Here is a 23,461-nt window from a genome sequence, read left to right on the forward strand (position 1 = left end):
CTGAATAGCAATGGAAAACAATATATTTATCTTTTTCTGTGGTTTTTGGCACGTCATGCATCTGCCAACGCCCCCTCAAGTCTTCTTCTAGACCCACAATCTAAAACATGTTTCCGAATTAGCCACGAGAGAGCGGTGACATCATCAGAATGAGTTGCCCTATTTTTTTCCAATTTTCAGCTGGATATCCTTTTAATGTAATGAAATTCATGCTGTACAGGAACTTGCACAAGTGCCCTTGCAGCCTGCAGAGTTAAGGGCCACTAGTATTGCAGTTATCAATTTATTGAATGAAAAAAATGATTATACATTTATTTGTGTGTAATGTGTTTATGGGCCTATTAAGATGCACTGGGTAAATGTCCATTGTGCTGTTGTCGGTATAAAGGACAATTAAACTCCTTTGACTCACTTGACTCTTGACATATGCTCACAGAGCTCTTGTAAAGTTGCTGTGGGTGAGTTCTGATCTCTATCTGCTTCACACTCATAGGACTTAAAATCAAAATCCTTGTGAATAACTATTTGTTCATGATTGGCACACAAACCTGCGACGTGAATAAGAACGAGAAAATGGGAAGCCGGAGTGAAACCATTGCTTTGTTCACACAGTTATAGAACTATCCCTTCCCCTCCCTCTCGGCATTGTTATCCCCTTCTCACTGCTTCCCCTCCCAATTCCCTTTCCCATTCTCACCGTCTCCATCACAGGAGACAAACTATCCACTGACATCTATTATAAACCCACTGACTCCCACAGCTATCTAGACTATACCCCTTGCCACCCTCCTTCCTGTAAAGCCCATCTCCTACTCCCAATTCTTCCGTCTACACTGCATCTGTGCCCAAGACGAGGTATTCTATACCAGGTCATCGGAGATGTCCTCATTATTTAGGGAACGGGGGTTCCCCTCTACCATTATTCATTATTGATGAGGCCCTCACGAGGGTCTCCTTGATATCCCGCAGCTCTGCTCTTGCTACCTCCCCCCCCCCCATTCGTAATAGGGACAGACTCCCCCTTGTCCTCACCTTCCACCCCATTAGCCATTGCATACAGCATATAATCCTCCCACATTTTCGCCAACCCCCAAGGGGATCCCACTACTAGCCATATCTTCCCATCTCCACCGCTTTCCGCAGAGACCATTCCCTCTGCAACTCCCTGGTCAACTCGTCCCTTCCCACCCAAACCACCCCCTCCCCAGGTAATTTCCCCAGCAACCGCAGGAGATGCAACACCTGATGTCCCTTTACCTCCCCCCTCGACTCCATCCAAGGACCACGACATTCTTTCCAGGTCTTCACTTGCACCGCCTCCAACCTCATCTCCTGCATCCGCTGTTCCAGGTGTGGACTCCTGGATATCGGCGAGACCAAGCGCAGGTTCAGTGATCGTCTTGCTGAACACCTCCGCTCAGTCCGCCTAAACCGACCTGATCTCCCGGTTGCACAACATCTCTGCCCCTCCCATTCCCAATCTGACCTTTCTGTCCTGGGCCTCCCTCATTGTCAGAGTGAGGCCCTTCGCAAATTGGAGGAACCGCTCCTCATATTTCGATTGGGTAGTTTACACCCCAGCGGTATGAACATTGACTTCTCTAACTTCAAATAGTCCTTGCTCTCCCTCTCTTTCCACCCCTCCCCCTCCCAGTTCTCCAACCAGTCTGACTGTCTCCAACTGTATTTTATCTCTAAGGTACACAAAATTGCTGGGGAAACTCAGCGGGTGCAGCAGCATCTATGGAGCTCTGTTTGCTTTGTTGTCACCTTCTCCCAACTAACATTGATCTATTCTACATTTTCCTTGAACTCCATTCCCTTTGTCCTGTTTTCACACCTCACACTTCCTTATCTATGTACCGCCCACTCCCCTGACATCAGTCTGCAGTAGGGTCTCGATCCGAAACGTCACCCATTCCTTCTCTCCAGAGATGCTGCCTGTCCCGCTGAGTTACTCCACCTTTTTGTGTCTATCTTCCCTTTCCCATTCGTTCTTTCCTTCCACCCTCCCATCAAACAACCTGTTACCCCCACCCCCCCAAGTGCCCGGACTGTATTGGGAGTGGTATGCATCTTCCTGGCTATTAAATGCTTAAAACATAGCACGGCTCAGGAAGGCTGCAGTTCGTGTGTTGGAACGAGTGGCCTGTCCCTTGTATTGGATGCAGTGTCCGACCATGACTTTGGTGCTGTCTCTCTTCCATCTTTTGCAGCAGCTTCGCTCATGGTCTGTTTCCTGCACTTTAGAATTTATAGCAGCCAGGAATGTTCCATCGTGATTTTTAGACACCCACGACCCTCTTGACCCTGAGCCTAAAATAGACCTTTAACTGTTGCTTCAGTGTCAGGCTGTAGATTGCCTACCTGACCAAACGGCCGATACTCCTTCTCCAAATCAACCATTAGTCCCCCCCCCCCCCCCGTCCCCCCCAACCCCAATCACATAGTTATCAAGTGATCCTTGAAAGATACTTAAATATTTAAGTATTTGATCCGTGACATTGAGAACATTGGGGATATCGGCAATACGAACACAACAAGCCTTGTTTAAGCAATTCCTACACCAACAAACTGTACATCAGATATGTACGAAGGAACTGCAGATGCTGGTTTACACCGAAGATAGACACAAAATGCTGGAGTAACTCAACGGGTCAGGCAGCATCCGTGGAGAAGAGGAATAGGTGGCATCTCAGATCGAAACTTTTCTTCAGACTGAGAGTCAGGGGGGAGGGAAACTAGAGGTGTGGAAAGGATCAGAACAAATCAGAGCCGGCAACGATGACCCAGGAAAGAGAAATCAATATTCATACCGCTGGGGTGTAAGCTGCCCAAGCCAAATATGAGGTGCTGTTCCTCCAATTTGCGTGTGGCCTCACTCTGACAGTGGAGGAGGCCCAGGACAGAAAGGTCAGTGTGTGAGTGGGAAGGGGGAGGGGCAAATGTGAAGCCTATCCTCAACCCTTAATAAAGATATTCCCGCTGCTGAGATAAACTGTCCATTTAATCTAGATTATATCATGAAAAGGATCCAATCAATCTGACCAATCTCGTGGAAACTGGATCAAAGTCTTCAGCCGGCTGAGTTGTAATTTCCCATACTGTCGTACAAGGGTCCCAATCACAGAGCTTTGTTGCCAATCAGAGATAACTGCTGGGCTGCACAGACAATGGCTGATAACCAAAGATAGACACAAAAAAGCTGGAGTAACTCAGCGGGTCAGGCAGCATGTCTAGAGTAAAGGAATACGTGACGTTTCTGGTCGAGACCCTTCTGAACCGCTGTCCGATTCCTTTTCCTCCGCCTATTCCTTGTCTCCAGAGATGCTGTCTGTCCCGCTGAGTTACTCCAGCATTTTGTGTCTATCTTCGGTGTAAACCAGCATCTGCAGTTCCTTCCTACACAATGGTTGATAGCCACCAGACTTCTAAACCAATCAAGTTCCTCAGCTAGACTATCAGGGTCAGACATTGAGCCCAACATCAGCCCTTACTCCAGAAACCAACTCGAGGGTTGGGAATCTTAAAGAAAGTATTTTTAAACCATCTTTCACCAAGATGCTCCAATGCATTTTACTGAGTGATTACCCCAATCAGTGGGGAAACAAGACAGACAAGTCATGCATCACAAGATCCCACAATACGGCAATGTGCTAGTGACCTGCTCATCTGTTTAGTGACTGTGGGGGAAATCTACAGGACTTTTGCTGATGACATCTGTTGCTAAGTGGGGAACAAGCTGAGACTACACCAGTGGCTGAGTTGAACTAATGTCTGATAGTTAGTGACATGGCTGCACACTTGGCCATTGCCTGGAATGAAATAAGGAGGGGATGGGTTTGGTGAAAGTTATGGCACCAGTGGTACAGAAAGAGGGCTATACTATGACAGAACTGCCAAATGTCGCCCGTATATGTTTGTAAGTTATATATCAGTACAATGAAATGCAAAGAAAGGCTTGTATTTCTATAGTACTTTGCACAATCTCGGGGCATCCCAATGTGCTGTAGTTGTACGACAAATGGAGTGTGATGTTGATATTAGAGATTGGCACAGGAGCACCATGATAATGGCCGCTTGTTTTATTGATGTTCGCTGTAATATAAACACGGGCCAGAACGCCTCATTGTTCTTCATCATACACCCACCCGACAACAGGTCTGTCTCACACCTGCTTCAGTCTCTGGCCTTTGTTCCAACCATCTGTCTATCAAACAAAACCCTTGTCTGTGTCCACCTAGTACCTGCCAGGTCCCGTGCTGCTTTTCCACTCTCTCAGCTCCCCCCCGCCCCCCGCCCGCCCTACAATCAGTCTCAAGAAGGATCCGGACTCAAAACATCACCAATCCATGTCTTCCACAGATGCTGCCTGATCTGCTGAGTTACTTCAGTACTTTGTGACCTTTTAGCTAAACCTAGTCTCATAATATGAAACGGTGTCAGCATGACTTTTTAATCCTCAAATCTCTGGAATAGGACGCGCTCACACCCCTCTGACTCTCAAAGGCAAGAATGCTGCCAACCAAGTCCAGATGATGGTGAGAAACCAGGAAGCACTTAGCAGGGTCTGGGGCACGGATATCTGAGTAAGCACCAGACTTCCTCTGTGGTGAAGTGTCATATCCCACCCTTCACTGAATGACAAAGCTGGACAAGCTGGACTTAACACAAAAATGCAAGTTGATGTTGACTTTTTGTGAAAGTTCATTGCCAGGAGATGTGAATCGCTGACAACACTGACATTCATTGACCATGTGTAGTTTCCCCTCGTTGGTAAGCCTGGAAGGAGCGAGGGGTGAGGAAGAGTCCCTGACCCAAAACATCACCTGTCCAGTCCATGGTCTCCAGGGATGCTGCCTGACCGCTGAGTTATGCCAGCACTTGTGGTTTTGTTTTGTAAACCAGCATCTACTTGTTTCTACGAGTAGTGAAGGGTGCTGTGTTGGGAGTTTGAGAATTCTGAACCAATGCTGGTGATACATAGTCATGGGGAGGGGGAAACCTGAAGATAACTCTGTTTCCAAGTGGCTGGTGGCCTTGTGTGTTCAGGTAGAGGAGGTGATAGGCTTGAGAGGAGCTGCATCAATATAAAAGGCAGGCAAAAACAAAATGAGCAGGGAGTTTGGATTGAAGACTGCGAGAATTCTAGCTAACGTTCATTCTTTGAGGCTGCGATCATATGTATGTGCCTCATCTTTCACAAGGAACACAACTAATGCAGTTGTAATGGGATCACTTCTTGGTCTCAGCTGTCCTGTCCTGGGCTTGTTTTTCAGTTCGTCAAACACTTTGATTAAATGAGTTTCCACTTGCTGATACCATCTGTATCGTATCCATCTTCTCAGCTTCAAAGCCCTGTCCCAATGTACGAGTTCATTCAAGAGTTCTCCCGAGTTTACCCTGATTCGAACTCGGAGAATTACGGTAATGGCCGCTCGTCGGTACTCGGGGCTCTCGTGGACATTTTTCAACATGTTGAAAAATCTTCACGAGTCTTCCCGAGCTTGCCGCGTTTCCCGAGTACCTGCCGTTAGCGTTACGAGCCGCTAAGAAGCGTCCCCGATCTCCGACGTACCCGCTACGTACATTCTACGTGCTTCCACGAGTTTGATTTTTTTACTCGGGAGAGCTGTTGAATTACCTCGTACAGTGGGACAGGGGGCTTTACCTTAGCCGTTTTGCAGCATGGCTGTAGCAAAAGGAGCTCGGTTATAATGGGGTAAGAATGTGCTGTGACTGCAGTACTTTGCATCTGTCCACAGTTGACCTGGGAAATACAGCTTCCAATGGACCAGACGTGTGCACAGTACTCCTGATGGTGCCTCACCAGGGCCCTATATAAGTGGAGGAATATGCCCCTACTCTTACACTCAACCTTCTGACAGTAAAAATCCTCTTGCACACACTATTTGCCTTTGTAATTGCTTGGTGATCTTTCTCCCTGGGTCATGACTCTCAGAAGCAGTTTTCAGAAATAATTTTGCAAACTACTGAAACCAGTTCCTTCTGTAAACATGAAGTGACCTTATATTATTTTAAATACTGGCATGTTTGTGAATAAAGTTTCTTTTGATATTAGACCACAGCTTTGAACCCTGTCCCTTGTTGACGCAATTGAAAGCGAGGAGCGATCTGAAATGGAACATTTCTCGACACATCCTTTGAGTGGAGTTGTGGGTTTCCTTTGTGGGTTCCTGCACTTTTATCTCGTGATCATCTTGTGGAACATAGAAACATAGAAAATAGGTGCAGGAGGAGGCCATTTGGCCCTTCGAGCCTGCATCACCATTCATTGTGATCATGGCTGATCATCCACAATCAGTAACCCGTGCCTGCCTTCTCCCCATATCCCTTGATTCCGCTAGCCCCAAGAGCTCTATCTAACTCTCTTTTAAATTCATCCAGTGAATTGGCCTCCACTGCCTTCTATGGCAGGGAATTCCACAAATTCACAACTCTCTGGGTGGAAAAGTTGTTTCTCATCTCAGTTTTAAATGGCCTCCCCTTTATTCTTAGACTGTGGACTCCCCCCAACATTGGGAACATTTTTCCTGCATCTAACTTGTCCAGTCCTTTTATAATTTTATACGTTTCTATAAGATCCCCTCTTATCCTCCTAAATTCCAGTGAATACAAGCCCAGTCTTCCCAATCTTTCCTCATATGACAGTCCCGCCATCCTGGGGATTAACCTCGTGAACCTACGCTACACTGCCTCAACAGCAAGGATGTCCTCCCTCAAATTAGAATGCTCAAGTAAGATCACCTAAAATGGCGCCGGAGCTAGGCAACTATTTGTGTTTTAGCTTTGAATTATCTTTAGTCTGACTTCAGCAAACTTGATCTTGCACTAACTGGTGCACCCTTTATCCTTTATCTGACCACTGTGGACGGCTTGATGTATAGTCTTTTCTTTGACTGAATAGCATACAATTAAAACCTTTCCACTGGACAATAATAAACTAAACTAAACTAAATTAAGTGTTGGATTGAAATGCAGATTTGTAAGTAACTCCGATCTATTAAAGAGCTTCTTAACAACATGACTGTAGGGCCACTTGTTATTTTTAGACTAGCGCCACAAAATGTTTCCATGTCACAGGCACAAATTAAGCCTCGCTGCTCTGCACCCCGCTTACCTGTAGGGGCACAGTCTGTGTGAAGCCATTGTATTTATCATTTGTTACATTCAAAAGCAGCTTTTGTTCCGAAGTTAGATGTAAAAAAACTGGAGTAACTCAGCGGGACAGGCAGCTTCTTTGGAGAAAAGGAATAGGTGATGTTTCGGGTCGAGACACTTCTTCAGACTGAGAGTCAGGGGAAAGGGAAATGAGTGATATAGAGAGAAATAGAACAATTGAAAGGAAGATATGCAAAAAAGTGACAATGATAAAGGAAATGGCCTGCCATTGTTAGCCGTGGGTTAGGTGAAAACGAGTTACTGACAATGAGACTCAACAAGACGACTTGTGAAGTGATCCATTCTTTGGATGATTCACCCACACTGGTGTCAGGTCAGGTCAAGCTTATCGCCATATGCATGATTATGGTGAGGTAAAGGTACACAGGAAAACTTGCAGCACCACAGGCAGATAGATGAAACAATATGCAAATACATAAATTATACACAAATTGCACATGAATTCTACAAAACAGTGAAAAGAAAAAGACTGCAAAAACAAGACGTTAGTGAAAAACACAAGTAGCGAACATGTCCATGGTGGTGCAAGATGTAGTTCCTAGTGTTCAGTTGCCGAGGTAATATTAGGGTTATGCAGGACGGCTCAAGAACCTGATGGGTGTAGGAAAGTAGTTGTCACTGAAACTCGTGGTGTGGGACTTCAAACATTTGTACCTCCTGTCCGATGATAGTAGGGAGAAGAAGGCGTGGCCCAAATGGCGGGGTTCCTCAATAATAAATTTTTGAGACAATGCCTCAAGCAGATGGTTTCAATGGTGGGAGAGGTGTCCCTGTGGCTAAGTCCACCACAATCTGCAACCTCTTGTGTTCCAATTGCATTGGAATTGCCAGACCAGGCAATAATGCAACCGATCAGGATACTTTCCATAATACATCGGTAAAAGTTTGTTAATGTATTCGGTGACGTGCTGAATCTCCAAGAAAGTAGAGGCGCTGGAGCACCTTTCCCGTAGTTACATAAATTCAGTTACATAAATACATAATTTCCCCTTTAAGGATAAGGGGGAAATCTTTTAGGACCGAGATGAGAAAAACATTTTCTACACAGAGAGTGTTGAATCTCTGGAACTCTCTGCCACAGAATGTAGTTGAGGCCAGTTCATTGGCTATATTTAAGAGGGAGTTAGATGTGGCCCTTGTGGCTAAAGGGATCAGGGGGTATGGAGAGAAGGCAGGCACATGATACTGAGTTGGATGATCAGCCATGATCATATCGAATGGCGGTGCAGGCTCGAAGGCCGAATGGCCTACTCCTGCACCTATTTTCTATGTTTCTACATGTAAGTGCTGGTGGGCCCACGACTGGTCATCTGAGATCCCTTCAAAAACCTGCATTTTAAATTACATGTCCCCATATTTCAACTCCTCTGTGCCCTTGGTTCCTCCTTACTGCTGGATTCCTGTACATTCCTACGGTCCTCATCTTTGCCCCTCTAACAACTCAACCTCTTTGTCCCACCAGCTTTCACCATCTATTTTCCCCTACTCACAATTGTGGCATGCTGGCATTTCCTTCCCTTCTTCCCAGATGCTCCTTCAAACCTACCTGGCTGACCACAGTGGCTGTCCACCAAAGACCTGCTTTGGCTCTGGAAATACTTCTATCTTATTATGGCTCAAGTCATTTTTCCATCTTGAAAGTTCTGAATTAGTCATTTTTATATTGTTTCATCAGCGTTCAATCCTGAAGATTGTGAAATGGATTGCGGTATTTGGAAATCATTTCTTTCATCTGCGCTGTCCATAAAATAGTGGAAGTAGAATGTCACATTCGTTAAAATGATGAAATTATAAAGATCATATATCTTTTCCCCTCAATGAAGAAACCGAAATTCTGATTATTCTGAGCACATTAAGATGATTGCAAGTTGAGAGATGTAGATAGGGAGAAATTATCCTCGAAAAGAATGTCAGATCATTGATATTAGGAGCACTTTTTTTCCCACATAAAGGAATTAAAATTTGCAACACTCTTGTCTCAGGATTCTGTTTAAGGCTTGGGCTGGGTTGAAAATGTCAGATGAAAATAAAACTTGATCCAAAGACAGAGACGAGCTGCTGTCTCATAGACCCAGGGTTTAGTCCTGATAACAACGCTGTCTGTGTGGAGTTTGCATGTTTTCTCTGTGGCACATGGATTTCCTCTCATGCCAAAGACGTTTCGGTGGGAGCCCATTGTTACTTGCTCAGGGGGGTGTAGGGGGTGATAGAATCTTGGAGGAGGTGATTGGGACATGGGGGGGAGAATAAAATAGGATTGGTGTAAATAGGTGCTTTATAGTCAAGGTGGAACCGATGGACTGACGGGCCTATTTGCAGTGTGTGACTCTGACTGAAACATTAACTCTGTTTCTCTTTTCACAGATACTACCCGACCAGTTGAGTGCTTCCCGCATTTTCTGTTTCTGTTGAAAATGACGAAACAGAGATTTTGAGTGCGGACATTGGACCCTTGTCCAAAAGTTATAAAAGGAGAGGGGAACACTCAGAGTAAATGGATTTGAGAGATTGATAGCCAGGCACGTCTTCAATGGGGGAATAGGTATGGATTCAATGAAATGATCTCCCTGTAGAAAACCAGCCAACACAAAATGTGTGGTAATACCATCTCACCTGGACCAGAGCTACATTGTAGTCATGCGTTAGCTTTGCACTATTCATAGTTTGGATTGGCCATATGTGGTCAGGAGTGGAGACGATCTCCTGTACAACTGTCACACACAAACATACCCACAATTCTGATCCAAACTGACCGACACATAACTCTGAAGAAGGGTCTCGACCCGAAACGTCACCCATTCCTTTTCTTCAGAGATGCTGCCTGTCCCGCTGAGTTACTTCAACTTTTTGTGTCTATATTCAGTTTAAACCAGCATCTCCTTCCTACACATAACTCTCTCACACAGACATGCATACAAATGATTATCTGTTGTGCCCTGTCACTGCCTTCCACCACTGTCAGACTTGTTTTCATCTATTTATCTCACTCTCATTTACACAAAAATACACACTCACACACAATGTTGGTGATTTAAAAACAAATCAGTTAACTGCTATACATTAGCATAGAATTAGCATGGAATGGAATTCCTCCTTTAAATATAAAGATCATTGTGTCAGGAATATGAAGAATTGATCTGTACAAATCATAGATGATAGAATACGGCCAATGTAGGCGATGGTGTAGTTGAGGTCAATTAATAAAATTACTGAATTGCATTTGATAAAACTGAATGATTAATTGAGTAGACAATAAATAGGTAGAGCAGGCTTTAAATTCATCAGCAATGTTGAAACATTTCCCTGTTCCAACAGCAACAGCTTGTATTTATACAACTCTTTTAGCAGAGTTAGAAGTTCCAAGACACTTCAAAGAAACGTGTTTAGAAAATACTTGACACTGAGCCACATGGAGTCACGTAAACTTTACGACATAGAAGGGATATGCTTTGCCTATTGTGTCTAGACCAGTTAAAAAAATAACTGCTTCATCTAATCTTCCCAACCCTGCTACTCTCTCTCCATCCCTCCCCCATCCCAGTTCTCCAACCAGTCTGATTAAATGTTACATTGTATGCCTCGTTGTCCCCTGGTTAACGATGATCTATTCTATATTTTCCTTGAACTTTGTCCCCTTTGATCCCTCGCATTCACACCCTTCCATATCTCTAGTTTCCCTCTCCCCTGACTCTCAGTCTGAAGAAGGGTCTCGACCCGAGACGTTACACATTCCTTCTATCCAGAGATGCTGCCTGTCCCGCTGAGTTACACCAGCAATCTGTGTCTATCTTCTGTGTAAACCAGCATCTGCGGTTCCTTCCTACATGTTTCGCCTGCTACTTTAATTATCCACCTCACACCCACTGTGACCTATCACTCCATACCCTCCTGCACTGTCACTACTGCCTGAGGGACAATGCCTCATCATCTGGATACTTGCAGCCTTCCAGCATCAATATTGAACTTTGCACTTTCAGGTAACTTGTTTATTTTCTCTACATTGGAACTGGCCATTTCTGCTTGTAGTCATTCATCTATGATATTGGCTCAGTTTTCTCTCTCCGTCAGAATAATCTGACAACCGGATTTACCTCATAGCCCGTAACACAGACAGAGAACATAATCGCCCTTGAACTGCCCTCATTAACCATGTTGACCAGACAACTCATCCCCATGACAACCAAGCCTCAACCTATGGCAAAAATACCTTTGTCCTATCCACCCCTACCACCACCTTCTCTGCAACTTTAAGCTTTCCCAGTTTGACAAAGGATCATCGATCTAAAATGTTAACTGTTGCTCTTTCCACAGATGCTGCCTGACCCGCTGAGTGTTTCCGGCCTTTTCTGTTTTTATTTCAGATGTCCAGCATCTACAGGTTTTTTTTTTGGAGATTTATCACTTTGCAAGAGAAACTGAGAATGGGCAGTAGATACTTACATAACTCTTTCTTGAAACAAAATCGAATTTAAGGATTTAAGCTCCACTTCCCACTGTCCCGGGTGGTCACATGAGCCAGTGATGATAACAAATAAGAATGGAGTTTTTCATTTATCTTTCAATCGATCTCTACGCGTTAGTCGACTACAGACCCAGGTATGATCGGTATGTCCCAGTGGCAATCCCTTTGGGAAGTATGTGTTCAATGTTATGTATTCTTCATCATCATAACTGGTGGGTTTTTTGTACACAAAAAGGTGCCAATACGTACAATTAATCAGCATTCATGTCACGAGGCCAGTAAATGAAGTAATGACATTTCAGAAATGCCACTATTACCACCGCAAAAAAAGCACTAATTGCTAGTGTTATTGTGGGGCCTTTCTTGACTTATAATTGAAGTAAATGTTGGAAACCAAATGTATTGAGGACTAATGAATCAGCAATAATTTTGTCTGAGAAGGATCTCGACCCGATACGTCACCCATTCCTTCTCTCCAGAGATGCTGCCTGTCCCGCTGAGTTCCTCCAGTGTCTATCTTCGGTTTAAACCAGCATCTGCAGTTCCTTCCTACAGCAATAATTTTAGACATGATTAAAAATATAATGCAGCTGCAAAGCCAGCAAATCTCACCTTAGTATTGGTTAGATATTTGGTGATCGGCCAATATTTTTTTCCATTTCACGTAACACTGAAATGGATTAACTGGTCACTTATCTCCTTGTCATTTGGGAGGTATTGTTGTCTGCAAATTGGCTACAATGTTTCATTGCGTTGCAATACTTCAGAAATACTTACAGTAATTGCCAGCAAAAGCACTTTTGTTGTGAAAAATAATTGTGTGTATCAATATAAGAAATTCAATTATGTTAAATTATTCTGAGGAAAATAACTTTTTTTCTTAATCGCTTTAGTAGGAGGGAGATGCATTGGCATTGATCATATTGTCAAATAGTTTCAATTCAATCAATGAAATGATTCCGGCCTGTTTCCATTCAAAATGTCTTCAATAAATACTGGAAATTTGCTATGCCTGAAAGGGAAAGATTGGTAATGTCTTTGCCAAGATCTGAGCTAAGGAATGTATGTTCTGTGAAAATTACCAGTCATTTTATTTGGAAAATATTTCTGGCATCGAAAGCCAGCCAGAAGCAAAATTCCACACGCCCTGTAAGTCATGCTCAACCTTTATAAATCATCAGTTTTGCCTCTGCTGGAGGACTGTGTCCCAACTTGGCCAATCCACCTCGGGATGAATGGCAAGGGTATGGGCTTGATGCGGAGGAGATTTATTAGAATGTGACCAGGGATGACGCACTTAAGTTGTTCGGAGAGGCTTTTATCGTTCTCCTTCGAGCAAGTGGTTTTTGTAGTGTTCAAAGTTCTCCATCTGGTAGTCAGAAGATGCAAATTTAGAATGTGTGATAAAAAAACGAGGGAAAAATTAGCATATTTTAACGTTAGATGTTCAGATCTAATATACATTGAAAGTGTGGTGGAAGCAGATCAAATAACGTTCAATAGGGAATTGGATATTAGTTGGAAGACTTTGGGGGAAAGATTGTAGTGGGAGATTGTATAGACGTCTTAAACAGCCTGTACTGAAACTATGGCACATAGCTGACATCCAGCAATGCTGCACGATTCCAGGTAAATCCAACAGTCTACCAGAAAGCTGAACTTAAAAAAATGTTTCACCAATTGCTCAAAGATCAATATGTTTAAATTGTAAATGAGGGATTTATACGACACGTTTTGTAAATTAAATATGAAATCTGGCAATGTTGATTTGCACGCCTCAGGTACTGTTGACTCTGTGTTGATACTGTTGATGTCCAGTGAAGATGCTGGCCCCAGGGTACAATGGATACGATAACATGTCAATTGAATGTGGACCTGTCTTTATTCTTTATTCATTTAGTAAGCTCAAGAACTGACTAGCTTGCTGACAATTGTTTTCAAGCAAAGTTCAGCACAACATCTATGAGAAAAGATGAGAGACGGGAAAGATGGTCAAATGATGTCAGAGATTGAATTTGGTGCCAATTTAAACAGGAGCACAATGTCATAAAAATGGAATCAGGAGCAGCCTGTCCAACCCTTCCAACCTGTTCTCCCCTCCTCCCTATAATTCAAACAGGCCTTATCTGATCTTTTAGCTGAACTCTACCTTGCTGCACTTATATTCCTTAGCTCCCTTGGTATAGTCACACAGCATGGAATCAGGGCTTTTCGGCCGAACTTAACCATGTCGACAAGCTGTGTTCCATCTGAGCTAGTCCCGTTTGCAAATCCAAGAATCCAAATGAAACAAAAGCCAGGGGCGAGGGGGGAGAAGGGAAGCTGCTGTAAAGAGGAAACCACAATCCTCAAGTAGCAACATAAACAGAAAGGGAGTTTGGCTTTCCGTAACATGTTTCAAAGCTCAGCACTTTGGGCAATGCCCTATAGCCAATGATATATTTATGAAGTGGCATCAGTGTGGAATGTAATACGGCAGGTGTGACGTACAGATGCACAGGTGCCAACCACTTACATAGAACCTAAATAGGCCAGGTGGTTACTGAGGACAAGTCTCCAACTGTTTTTAGGAGTTTGGTATCGGTTAATCTCCCTCTGCCTTCACTGGGAGGCTGTGGTGAAAGAGTTAACACAGAAAGCATCTTGAAATATGCCCAGGTGTCAATTTACAGTATTTACTTAGAGAATGGCGAGACTATGGAATTCCACAAAATACACAAAAATCATTTGACACTCCAAAGACGTACAGGTTTGTAGGTTAATAGGCTTGGTATAATTGTAAATTGTCCCTAGTGTGTAGGACAGTGTTAGTGTGGCAGGGACCACTGGTCGGCATGGACTTAGTGGACTAAAAGGCCTCTGTATATCAACTAAACTAAACTAAATTAAACCTTCCACGTGTGTTTCTGAGCTGTTGGATCGGAGATCCCAAAACATAATGTGTGTGGCCAGAATCCAACCATATTGTAGTCATGTACGGTGGTCAGAAGGTCAATATTCCCAATCCCAACATTTGGAATTCCGACCTGTCCTATTGAGGTTGTTCTTTCCTTGTAATAACGTTTCACTGGGACATTGGGAGGTTGATTACATAATACAGGAAGCATAGGGGAGCCCTTGTCCAAGGAATGGTGCCCATTGGGTACAACTTAACTGAGTATCACTGCATATGGACTTTTCACCTGACACCAAATTCCACCACCTCACCCCCCCCCCCCCCCCCCCCCCCCCCCCCACCTGTATCTACCTATCACTTGCCAGGTTTGTCCCACCCACACCTCTCTTTTCCGGCTTTCCCCTCCACCCCCCGTCTACTCTAATCAATCTGATGAAAGATCGCGGTTCGAAACGCCACCTGTCCATTCCCTCCACGGATGCTGCCTGGCTCTTTGACTTCCTTCAGTTCTTTGTTTTTTTTACACACAGTATGCCAGTGCGCTCACTTTAATATATCTGAATGGTGGCCGATTAGGAAAGGGGGAGATGCAAAGAGACCTGGGTGTCATGGTACACCAGTCATTAAAAGTAGGCATGCAGGTGCAGCAGGCAGTGAAGAAGGCAAATGGTATGTTAGCATTCATAGCAAAAGGATTTGAGTATAGGAGCAGGGAGGTTCTACTGCAGTTGTACAGGGTCCTGGTGAGACCACACCTGGAGTATTGCGTACAGTTTTGGTCTCCTAATTTGAGGAAGGACATTCTTGCCACAGAGAAGGTTCACCAGACTGATTCCTGGGATGTCAGGACTTTCATATGAAGAAAGACTGGATAGACTCGGTTTGTACTCGCTAGAATTTAGAAGATTGAGGGGGGATCTTATAGAAACTTACAAAATTCTTAAGCGGTTGGACAGGCTAGATGCAGGAAGATTGTTCCCGATGTTGGGGAAGTCCAGAACAAGGGGTCACAGTTTAAGTATAAGGGGGAAATCTTTTAGGACCGAGATGAGGAAAACATTTTTCACACAGAGAGTGGTGAATCTGTGGAATTCTCTGCCACAGAAGGTAGTTGAGGCCAGTTCATTGGCTATATTTAAGAGGGAGTTAGATGTGGCCCTTGTGGCTAAAGGGATCAGGGGCTATGGAGAGAAGGCAGGTACAGGATACTGAGTTGGATGATCAGCCATGATCATATTGAATGGCGGTGCAGGCTCGAAGGGCCGAATGGCCTACTCCTGCACCTATTTTCTATGTTTTCTATGTTTCTATCTGGTGAGATCATGCAATTTCATGTGACATTGTAACAGTGTCTGGATATTCGCCTTCGTGGTGGAGGCCATTCCAGCCACATGTCAAGCTCTTCTTTGTCCAATTGGGGCTCTTGCCCACGGTTCCCCACCCCCATCACCCCTGGCCCATAGGATTTTACTTCTGCTATTACTCTCGCTTATGAGGACGTCAATGTCCATTCCAAAGTCCTTGAGCTCTCTCCCTGTCCTCTGCTCCCTCTCACTGCTCCACCATGGTCATATTGCATGTACTCCCCTGCGGAGTGTGCCTTTAAGGATTGCCTTTAAGGATTCTCTGACTGCTGACCAACATATAGGCAGCTGCATTAAACGTGGTCCTGACAGATGGTACGCAGGCCATGTTTTTGTCCTTCCTTCTGGGTGTGAACCGCTCTTAAGTTGCTTCAAATGTTTTTTTTGGGACTAATTGTAGAGTTTTATTTGGTTATCTGATTTGGCACAATGCTCTTTTAGCAAACCAAAAATAGGTGAAATGTAATTGCTAGAAAGCTGACGCGCCACTTGGCAAAAGTCCAAAATCATCCATCTACGGGTATAGAGCAGTAGTTATCTGAAAATAGCTTGTGGGCTTTCTGCAAGAGTCGCTGTGAAGCTGGTGATTTAAGGGCTAAGGTCACATGGATATTTCTCAACATTCTGCCCAGCATGTTGTCAGTGGACATTTAGCCTTCGGAAGCTGCATCCATCTCCACCAGAACCCAGTCTGCCACAAGTTAAATTCTGGGCCACGTCATATCAGGTGGTGAAAGGCAGAGCTCTCCGTTCTCAGCCTGCCGGCCAGACAGTTCTACAGTGTGGAATCTCCCTTTTCTATCTTTGTCTAAACTGAATTTCCAGGACAGAAATCATTTGACACATGATAAATACACCACACAAACCTCCTTACGTCTTGTTTATCTCATTGCACTCTCATGTCTAGACCAAGGGACTTGGTTCAAAGCTTAAAGGAGATGTGCGGGTCATGTTTTTTACTCAGACAGTGGTGGGTGCCTGGACGCAGATTTGATAATGGCATTTAAGAGGCTTTTAGATAGGCACTTGGATAGGAGGGAATGGAGGGGAAATTAGCTTGGTATCATGTTTGGCACAGACATTAAGGGCCGAAGGGCCTGTTCCTGTGCTGTACTTTTCTATATTATATGTTAATGACATTGCATTATTCCTTTCTTCATGCAGTTTCCACTTTGATAGATCAAAATCATGAGTCACTTTCACTGAAAGCTCGCAGTAAATGACACCAAAATGGTTCCATGAACCGGGCTTAACGCTCCAGGATTAAACAATTACACATTAGTTTTCAGAGCTCCACCAAAACAAATACACAAGCTTAAGCAGAATAAAGTGCTGCAGCGGGTCAAAGAGCATGTGTGTGTTCCCTTCATGTGCGTGGAGGAAAGATAGGGGACATTTTGGGTTGGGACCCTTTTGCAGACTGATTGTGGTTAGGGGAGAGCAAACTGGGGAAGGGCCGTGTGGATTGGTAAGTGATAGGCAGATGTAGATAAGGGGGGGGGGGGGGGGTTGATTGGCAGATGGGTGGAGTAAGTGACAAAGGCTCGAGGTGAAAAGGAGGTAAAAGGTTGTCAGATAAGGAGAGAAGAGGAGGAGCGAAAAGGAGTTGGATGATCAGCCATGATCATATTGAATGGTGGTGCAGGACCGAAGGGCCGAATGGCCTACTCCTGCACCTATTTTTTAATGTTTCTAAAGGCAGAGGGTGGAAGGAGACATGCGGAGGGGAAAGAGGGAGGATAATGAAATGCGGGACTAGGATGGGAGATGAGTGCACAAAGGAGGGGAAAGCAGTAGGGTGATTGTGGTGGGGGTGGGAGATGGTGGGACAAATGGGGAGAAATCCCCTTCCCAGATGCTCCTGACTTGCTGAGTTCCTCCAGTACTTTGTGTTTTGCACAAGATCCCAGATCTCAGTTTCTTCCTCAGTCTCCAAATACTCAAGCTTTATATAAAGAGAGCCTCTTTAATAAAGATGGACATTGTAACTGCATATTTATTATGTGTACATTAAAAGGAAAATATAAAATCTTACCGTCCACACACCAAAGTTCCTCGTACAGATCTCTTGCCTCGAGCCCATTATGATGCTAATATTTCTACATAATGATATATTTAACATCTAGGTAAAGCGTTTCCTTTCATGTGTTTGGTCAAAATGTTTAATTAAGTTGTTGACCCTGTGAACCTTTGCCTTTCCAGCCTTGATCCTGGACATTGTGATGGGGGCAGGACTGCAGAAGCTTGTGAAGAGGAGAGGCCCTTCTGAGGGGGCTCGAGGGATATTGGATTACATGGTCATGGATGTGTTTGCCTTCCCAGCGGCCCAGGCCACCCGAGCGGTGATGGTGACCAGGTTCTTCCTCAACCACCTGGTCCTGGCGGTGCCCCTGCGGATCCTGATGGTCATCTGGGCCGCAGTCATCGGCCTGTCCCGCGTTATGATCGGGCGCCACCACCTGACCGACGTCCTCTGCGGGTTTATCATCGGCTACTTACAGTTCAACTTTGTGGAGTTGCTGTGGCTACCGTCTGGCACCTGCCAACTGCTGGCATCAGCCATTCCACTCTGACCACCACAGGAGCTGCAGGGATGAAGCAGGAGAGAGGCGGCTATGGGCGTGGGGTGGTGAGCACACACACACACACACACACCCCACCCGCAAAACCATGGAACAATAATTTGTAATGCCTCATACAGCCTGCCATTGATTAACGCAGTTTGGGGAAAAATTAAAAGACAATTTTGCCTTTTAGATTCTTTAGACGATAGAAATTTTGATAATTGCATTTGAAAATGGAAACGATTTGCTTGTTATGAAGGTTAGCTGGGTGGTGTGGGTGGGGGGAGGGGGTTGGCTGCCAAGATCACATAACCTTCAACTTATAAACCATGAATGAAACTCTTAACAATTCTGAAAGGTGACACAGTCTATTGAATAGGAACTGATGGAACATTCAACTGGTAGAAATGTACGAAGGATGCTGTCGTGTGTTACTGACGTCCAAAATCTAGCTGCGCTTGCCATCACTCTGCTGGGTTTAGTGAGGATATCTTACTGTCAACGCGATGTGTTATCGCCCAGTGACTTGCAAGTAAATGGATAAATAAATGATCATCGTGGATTTATATGAACATACAAGCGCTTGGGCATGAATTCAAAAGCTGGGTGTTGGCTCCCCATCAGAGCAGCTGCTCCCAAGCCAGTGGCCGCACCAGGACCGCTGGAACCAGCCCATTGACCAGCGCACGCACGCCAGCTGTGAGCCACAAACCGGTAAATGAGATGGACGCGCTGTATTCATGCAGTTCACCGCCATTCAACCTCACTGGACCGGGAGGGCGAGTGCACTTCAGTGGCACAAGTGTTAGTGAAAGGACTGTGATTGTGCGATCTCCTGGAATAAGCATGATGTTTTTGTTTATGAATGTATGAAATGCATTTCTATTCTGTACTGGTATTGGGTGGATGATTTCCAATATAAAGCTTTGTTTGCCCTCTGCTTGTAGTTGTATCACAACTTACTATGTGCCTCAGAAAGTTCCTCACACACTCCAAAGACCTACAGGTTTGTAGGTTAAGTGGTTTGGTAAATGTAAAAATGTGTCCCTAGTGGGTGTAGGATAGAGTTAATGTGGTCGGCGCGCAAAGGGCCTGTTTCCGCGCTGTATCTCTACAACTATGAAACTAAACAGTTCCTTCCATAACCCACCCACAGCAAACTGAATTCCACTCGCATGCCTCGGGTGGTGTTGGTGCTAATGGTAAGAATACTGGGCCAGGACACAAGGAAAACGTTGCTTTATCAAACAAAGAACCTGCAGGTCCAAAGCACTTTTCACCACGTCAGCATGTCTGAAGTAATTCACAACAGTGGTGATTTCTGGGGTGGAGTCTTCAGGGCAATGCCAGGACGACCACAGCTGGTTTTCCACAACAAACTCCCTCAATAAAGTTTCATTCATTTTCATTCATTCATTCAAACTGCAACACAATATTGTTTAAGAAGGAACTGCAGATGCTGGAAAATCGAAGGTACACAAAAATGCTGGAGAAACTCAGCGGGTGCAGCAGCATCTATGGAGCGAAGGAAATAGGCAACGTTTCGGGCCGAAACCCGAAAGGGTTTCGGCCCGAAACGTTGCCTATTTCCTGAAATGGTTCCTATTCGGCCTGAAACTTTGCCTATTTCCTTCGCTCCATAGATGCTGCTGCACCCGCTGAGTTTCTCCAGCATTTTTGTGTACCTGCAACACAACATTTGTTGTCTGGGAATTACTCCCAGCAAACATTCCAAATAGTGACCTCTCAGGGCAGATGGAGCCTTGCTGTGTTCGACTCTTTGTCCAGTTAAATAAAAAATGAAACCGTTTATTATGGAACATCATTGCCTCCCTTGCTCCAGCAGTAAATTATAGGTTACTATTATAGCCGTGCATCATCATCACTGGAGAAAATAAAACATCCAAATCTGCACAAAGCAGCTCCACGGGTCAGCTACATGTTTCTAAAATTATCTTCAATTACGTTCCACTTGCCACACTGAAACCCTGCTGCCCTAAATCTGACTAAGCCTAGTTTACTGCCACTCCTGGAGTCACAGAGCTACATTCCCACTTGTCTTGGCTTCTCGTCCACCTGCTCAAATCCCTCCTGTATTTTGGCCTTTGCAATATCTGTCAACTTCCCAATCCTTTAACATTACCGCACTCCTCCAATTCTGAATTCCAACACTTCCCTGAATCGCCTGTAAGGACACTTCCCACCACTGTCTGAGCAAAGTCCACTCACAGCAAGCTGAATTCCACTCGCCTGCACCCATGCACTTCCCTGAATGTGCAGGATCCATGCCTCAGTTGTGCTCCGAAACTCCCTTCCTAAATCTCTCCAGTGGGAGGAAGACTGGGACTGATTTCCCAGATTCTCCTTCAAATGTAACATCGGGGCTGCTCAGTGCGGTGGTATTGTGCAGGATAAGATGCTGCTTGTCTTTACAGGGCCTTCTCCTGGAGTGGGACGCTAATGGACCAAGTAAAGCTGCTGCATCATAGAGACACAGCCACACGTTTCAGTCCTGACTATGTGGAGTTTGCACGTTCTTGCTGTGACCCACACGATGATTCCCTCTGGTTTCTTCCCACAACCCAAAGGTATGTGGGTTGGTGGCTGATTGTGGCTGCAAATTGCCTCCAGTGTGAACAGGTGAGTGTTCAAATCTGCAGGGTGGGGAAGGTGTTGCTGAGAATGGGAGGAGAATAAACTAATGGTATTAATGTAAGATCACGGTCAATGGGCGATTGTTGGTTAGCATGGATTCAGTCGCTCATGTTTCCGTTCCGGATGCTATGACTTCTGGAGTTTAGTGTACAGCCGCAAAATAAACCAGTCAGTGAAAGCAGAAGGTGGGAAGATTGCTGTCTTTGGGGGCCAGCTGTGAGTTCTGGGCTGAATTGTCGACTATTGCTACGGTTTCAGGCTTCTGGGAACCACATCACTTCCCATTATATGTCACAGCAGCATTTTGCAGACCTGTGCTGCATCCATACTGTAGCTGGCACTAGGAAATGAAGGAAGTGCCAGTGGATAGCAAATGGCTGCAGCCTTCTCAACAGCTCCACATTAAAACCCAAGGTTTCCGTGCGGTTCTCGGAGGTTTTTGTCAGTCTCCCTAACGGTCGAAAGTGGTTTCCGCTCCTTCTATGTTCCGGCGATTATTTCAAAAAATTCAAAACCGGCCCCGACTAAAAATAGGTTGCCGTTTTAAAAATCGGTCATTTTTTAGTCGAAGCCGGTTGCGATGCTAGTTGAACGTGGTTGCCGGAGGTTGCAGGTGGTGGAAGGTCCTCCACCCTCCACCCATTTCCAGGTTAAACCTGCAGTTTAAAGAACTGTTCAGTTCAGTGTTAGGGTCTTGCACCCAGTGCTGGGTGCTTGGAACACGCTGCCAGGGATTGGGGTGGAGGCAGATACAATAGTGGCATTGAAGAGGTTTTCAGACAGGGGCATGAGAATAGAGGGATAGTTTAACTTGGCATCATGTTCGGCACAGACATTGTGGGCCGAAGGGCCAGTTCTGGTGCTGTACTGTTCTATGGGGAAGGCAGGAAAAAAATTCTGTGCACAGAAGTGGGATCAGAGGGTTAAATCGCTGATGAATCTTGGAACGCCAGGAGTAGGTTTTATCAAAAAACATTTATTGAAAAGCCTCCCTTGGGGAGGGGGATGACTTTAGTCTGGGGCTTGATGACTGTTAACCTCACCGATCAATTTGCTCAGCTTCCGTCTGTGGCACAGTTGCTGCAACAGTTGCCTCTGAGTCAGTCAAAGTCTGCACTCTGGAGAGTTGAGCACACAATGTGGACTGATACTTGCAGTGCAGCACTGGGAGAATGCTGCATCGTCAGATGGTGCTGCCTTAAATAAGTCACTTTAAACTGTCATCTCAGATGGACATCATTTCAGGGAAAAACAGAGTAATCTCTGTACTCCAACCGATATCACAATGAAACACAACTCCGTGTTGCCACCTCCCCCACAGCCAACAATGAACCATTCTACATTTCCGTGACCATCTGCTGTTGATCTGTCAGTTTCACACCTTACATTCCCTTTGTATCCATCCATATCTCCAGTTTTTCTCTTCCCCGACTCTCGGTCTGAAGTAGGGTCTCGACCCGAAACATCACCCATTTCTTCTCTCCAGAGATGTTGCCTATCCTGCTGAGCTACTCCAGCATTTTGTGTCTATCTTTGGTGTAAACCGGCATCTGCAGTTCCTTCCTGCACATTCCACATAATTGTTCATTGTTCAACTCATTGCCACAGACGGCTGTGGAGGCCAAGTCAGTGGGTATGTTTAAGGCAGAGATAGACAAATCCTTGATTTGAACAGGTGTCGAGGGTTACGAGGAGAAGGCAGGAAAATGGTATTAGGAGGCAGAGATCAGCCATGATTGAATGGCGGAGTAGACTCTTTGGGCCGAATGGCTTAATTTTACTCCTATAACTTGTGAACCACGGGAGCTCACTCTACACCTATTGACTATTACAACAGTGACTTTACTTGTGAAAGTTCTTCACTTACGGGACTAGGATCGCCCCGGCTGCGGTTGGTTTGACTGCCCCGACCGTGGGAGAAAAGGAAGGCAGAAGATAATATGTTATTGCCTTCCATCACAGTGCGCTGTGGTGGATGTTTATGTTAATTTTTATATAGTTATGTGTCTTGCTGCTTTGTAGGTATGACTGTATGGCAAATCAGATTCCTCGTATGTTCTTACATACTTGGCTAATACATTCTTTGCATCTTGTAAAGTGCGCTGGGACATTCTGCTGTCACAAATAAAAAGGGAGTCTTTTTTTAAGACGCTGAGATTTATTTTTAGCACAGGATCTTTTCAAAGCTCACACGTGCTGTCTTATAAATGTTTAATGGTGACGGATGATCCTATGAATAGTTTACATCTCACAACCATCTTTCTTTTCCTTCTGGCTCGTAGGGGATATTGAAAATCCACCACCATAGGCAGTGACT

The 23,461-nt window shown here is 44.9% G+C and overlaps 1 protein-coding gene across 1 annotated transcript in view; it reads left to right on the top strand.

Annotated features, from left to right (window-relative positions):
• Positions 1-19,429, top strand: part of plpp7 (phospholipid phosphatase 7 (inactive)) — a 34,377-nt gene extending 14,948 nt beyond the window's left edge. The window contains exon 2 of the mRNA XM_033048667.1: positions 18,128-19,429. Coding sequence (XP_032904558.1) covers positions 18,128-18,498 — 371 coding nt within the window. The 3' untranslated portion in view covers positions 18,499-19,429. The remainder of the gene's footprint in view (positions 1-18,127) is intronic.
• Positions 19,430-23,461: the final 4,032 nt, after the last annotated feature.

The sequence above is a fragment of the Amblyraja radiata genome, chromosome 32 (assembly GCF_010909765.2).
Source record: "Amblyraja radiata isolate CabotCenter1 chromosome 32, sAmbRad1.1.pri, whole genome shotgun sequence".
NCBI classification, from domain to species: domain Eukaryota; kingdom Metazoa; phylum Chordata; class Chondrichthyes; order Rajiformes; family Rajidae; genus Amblyraja; species Amblyraja radiata.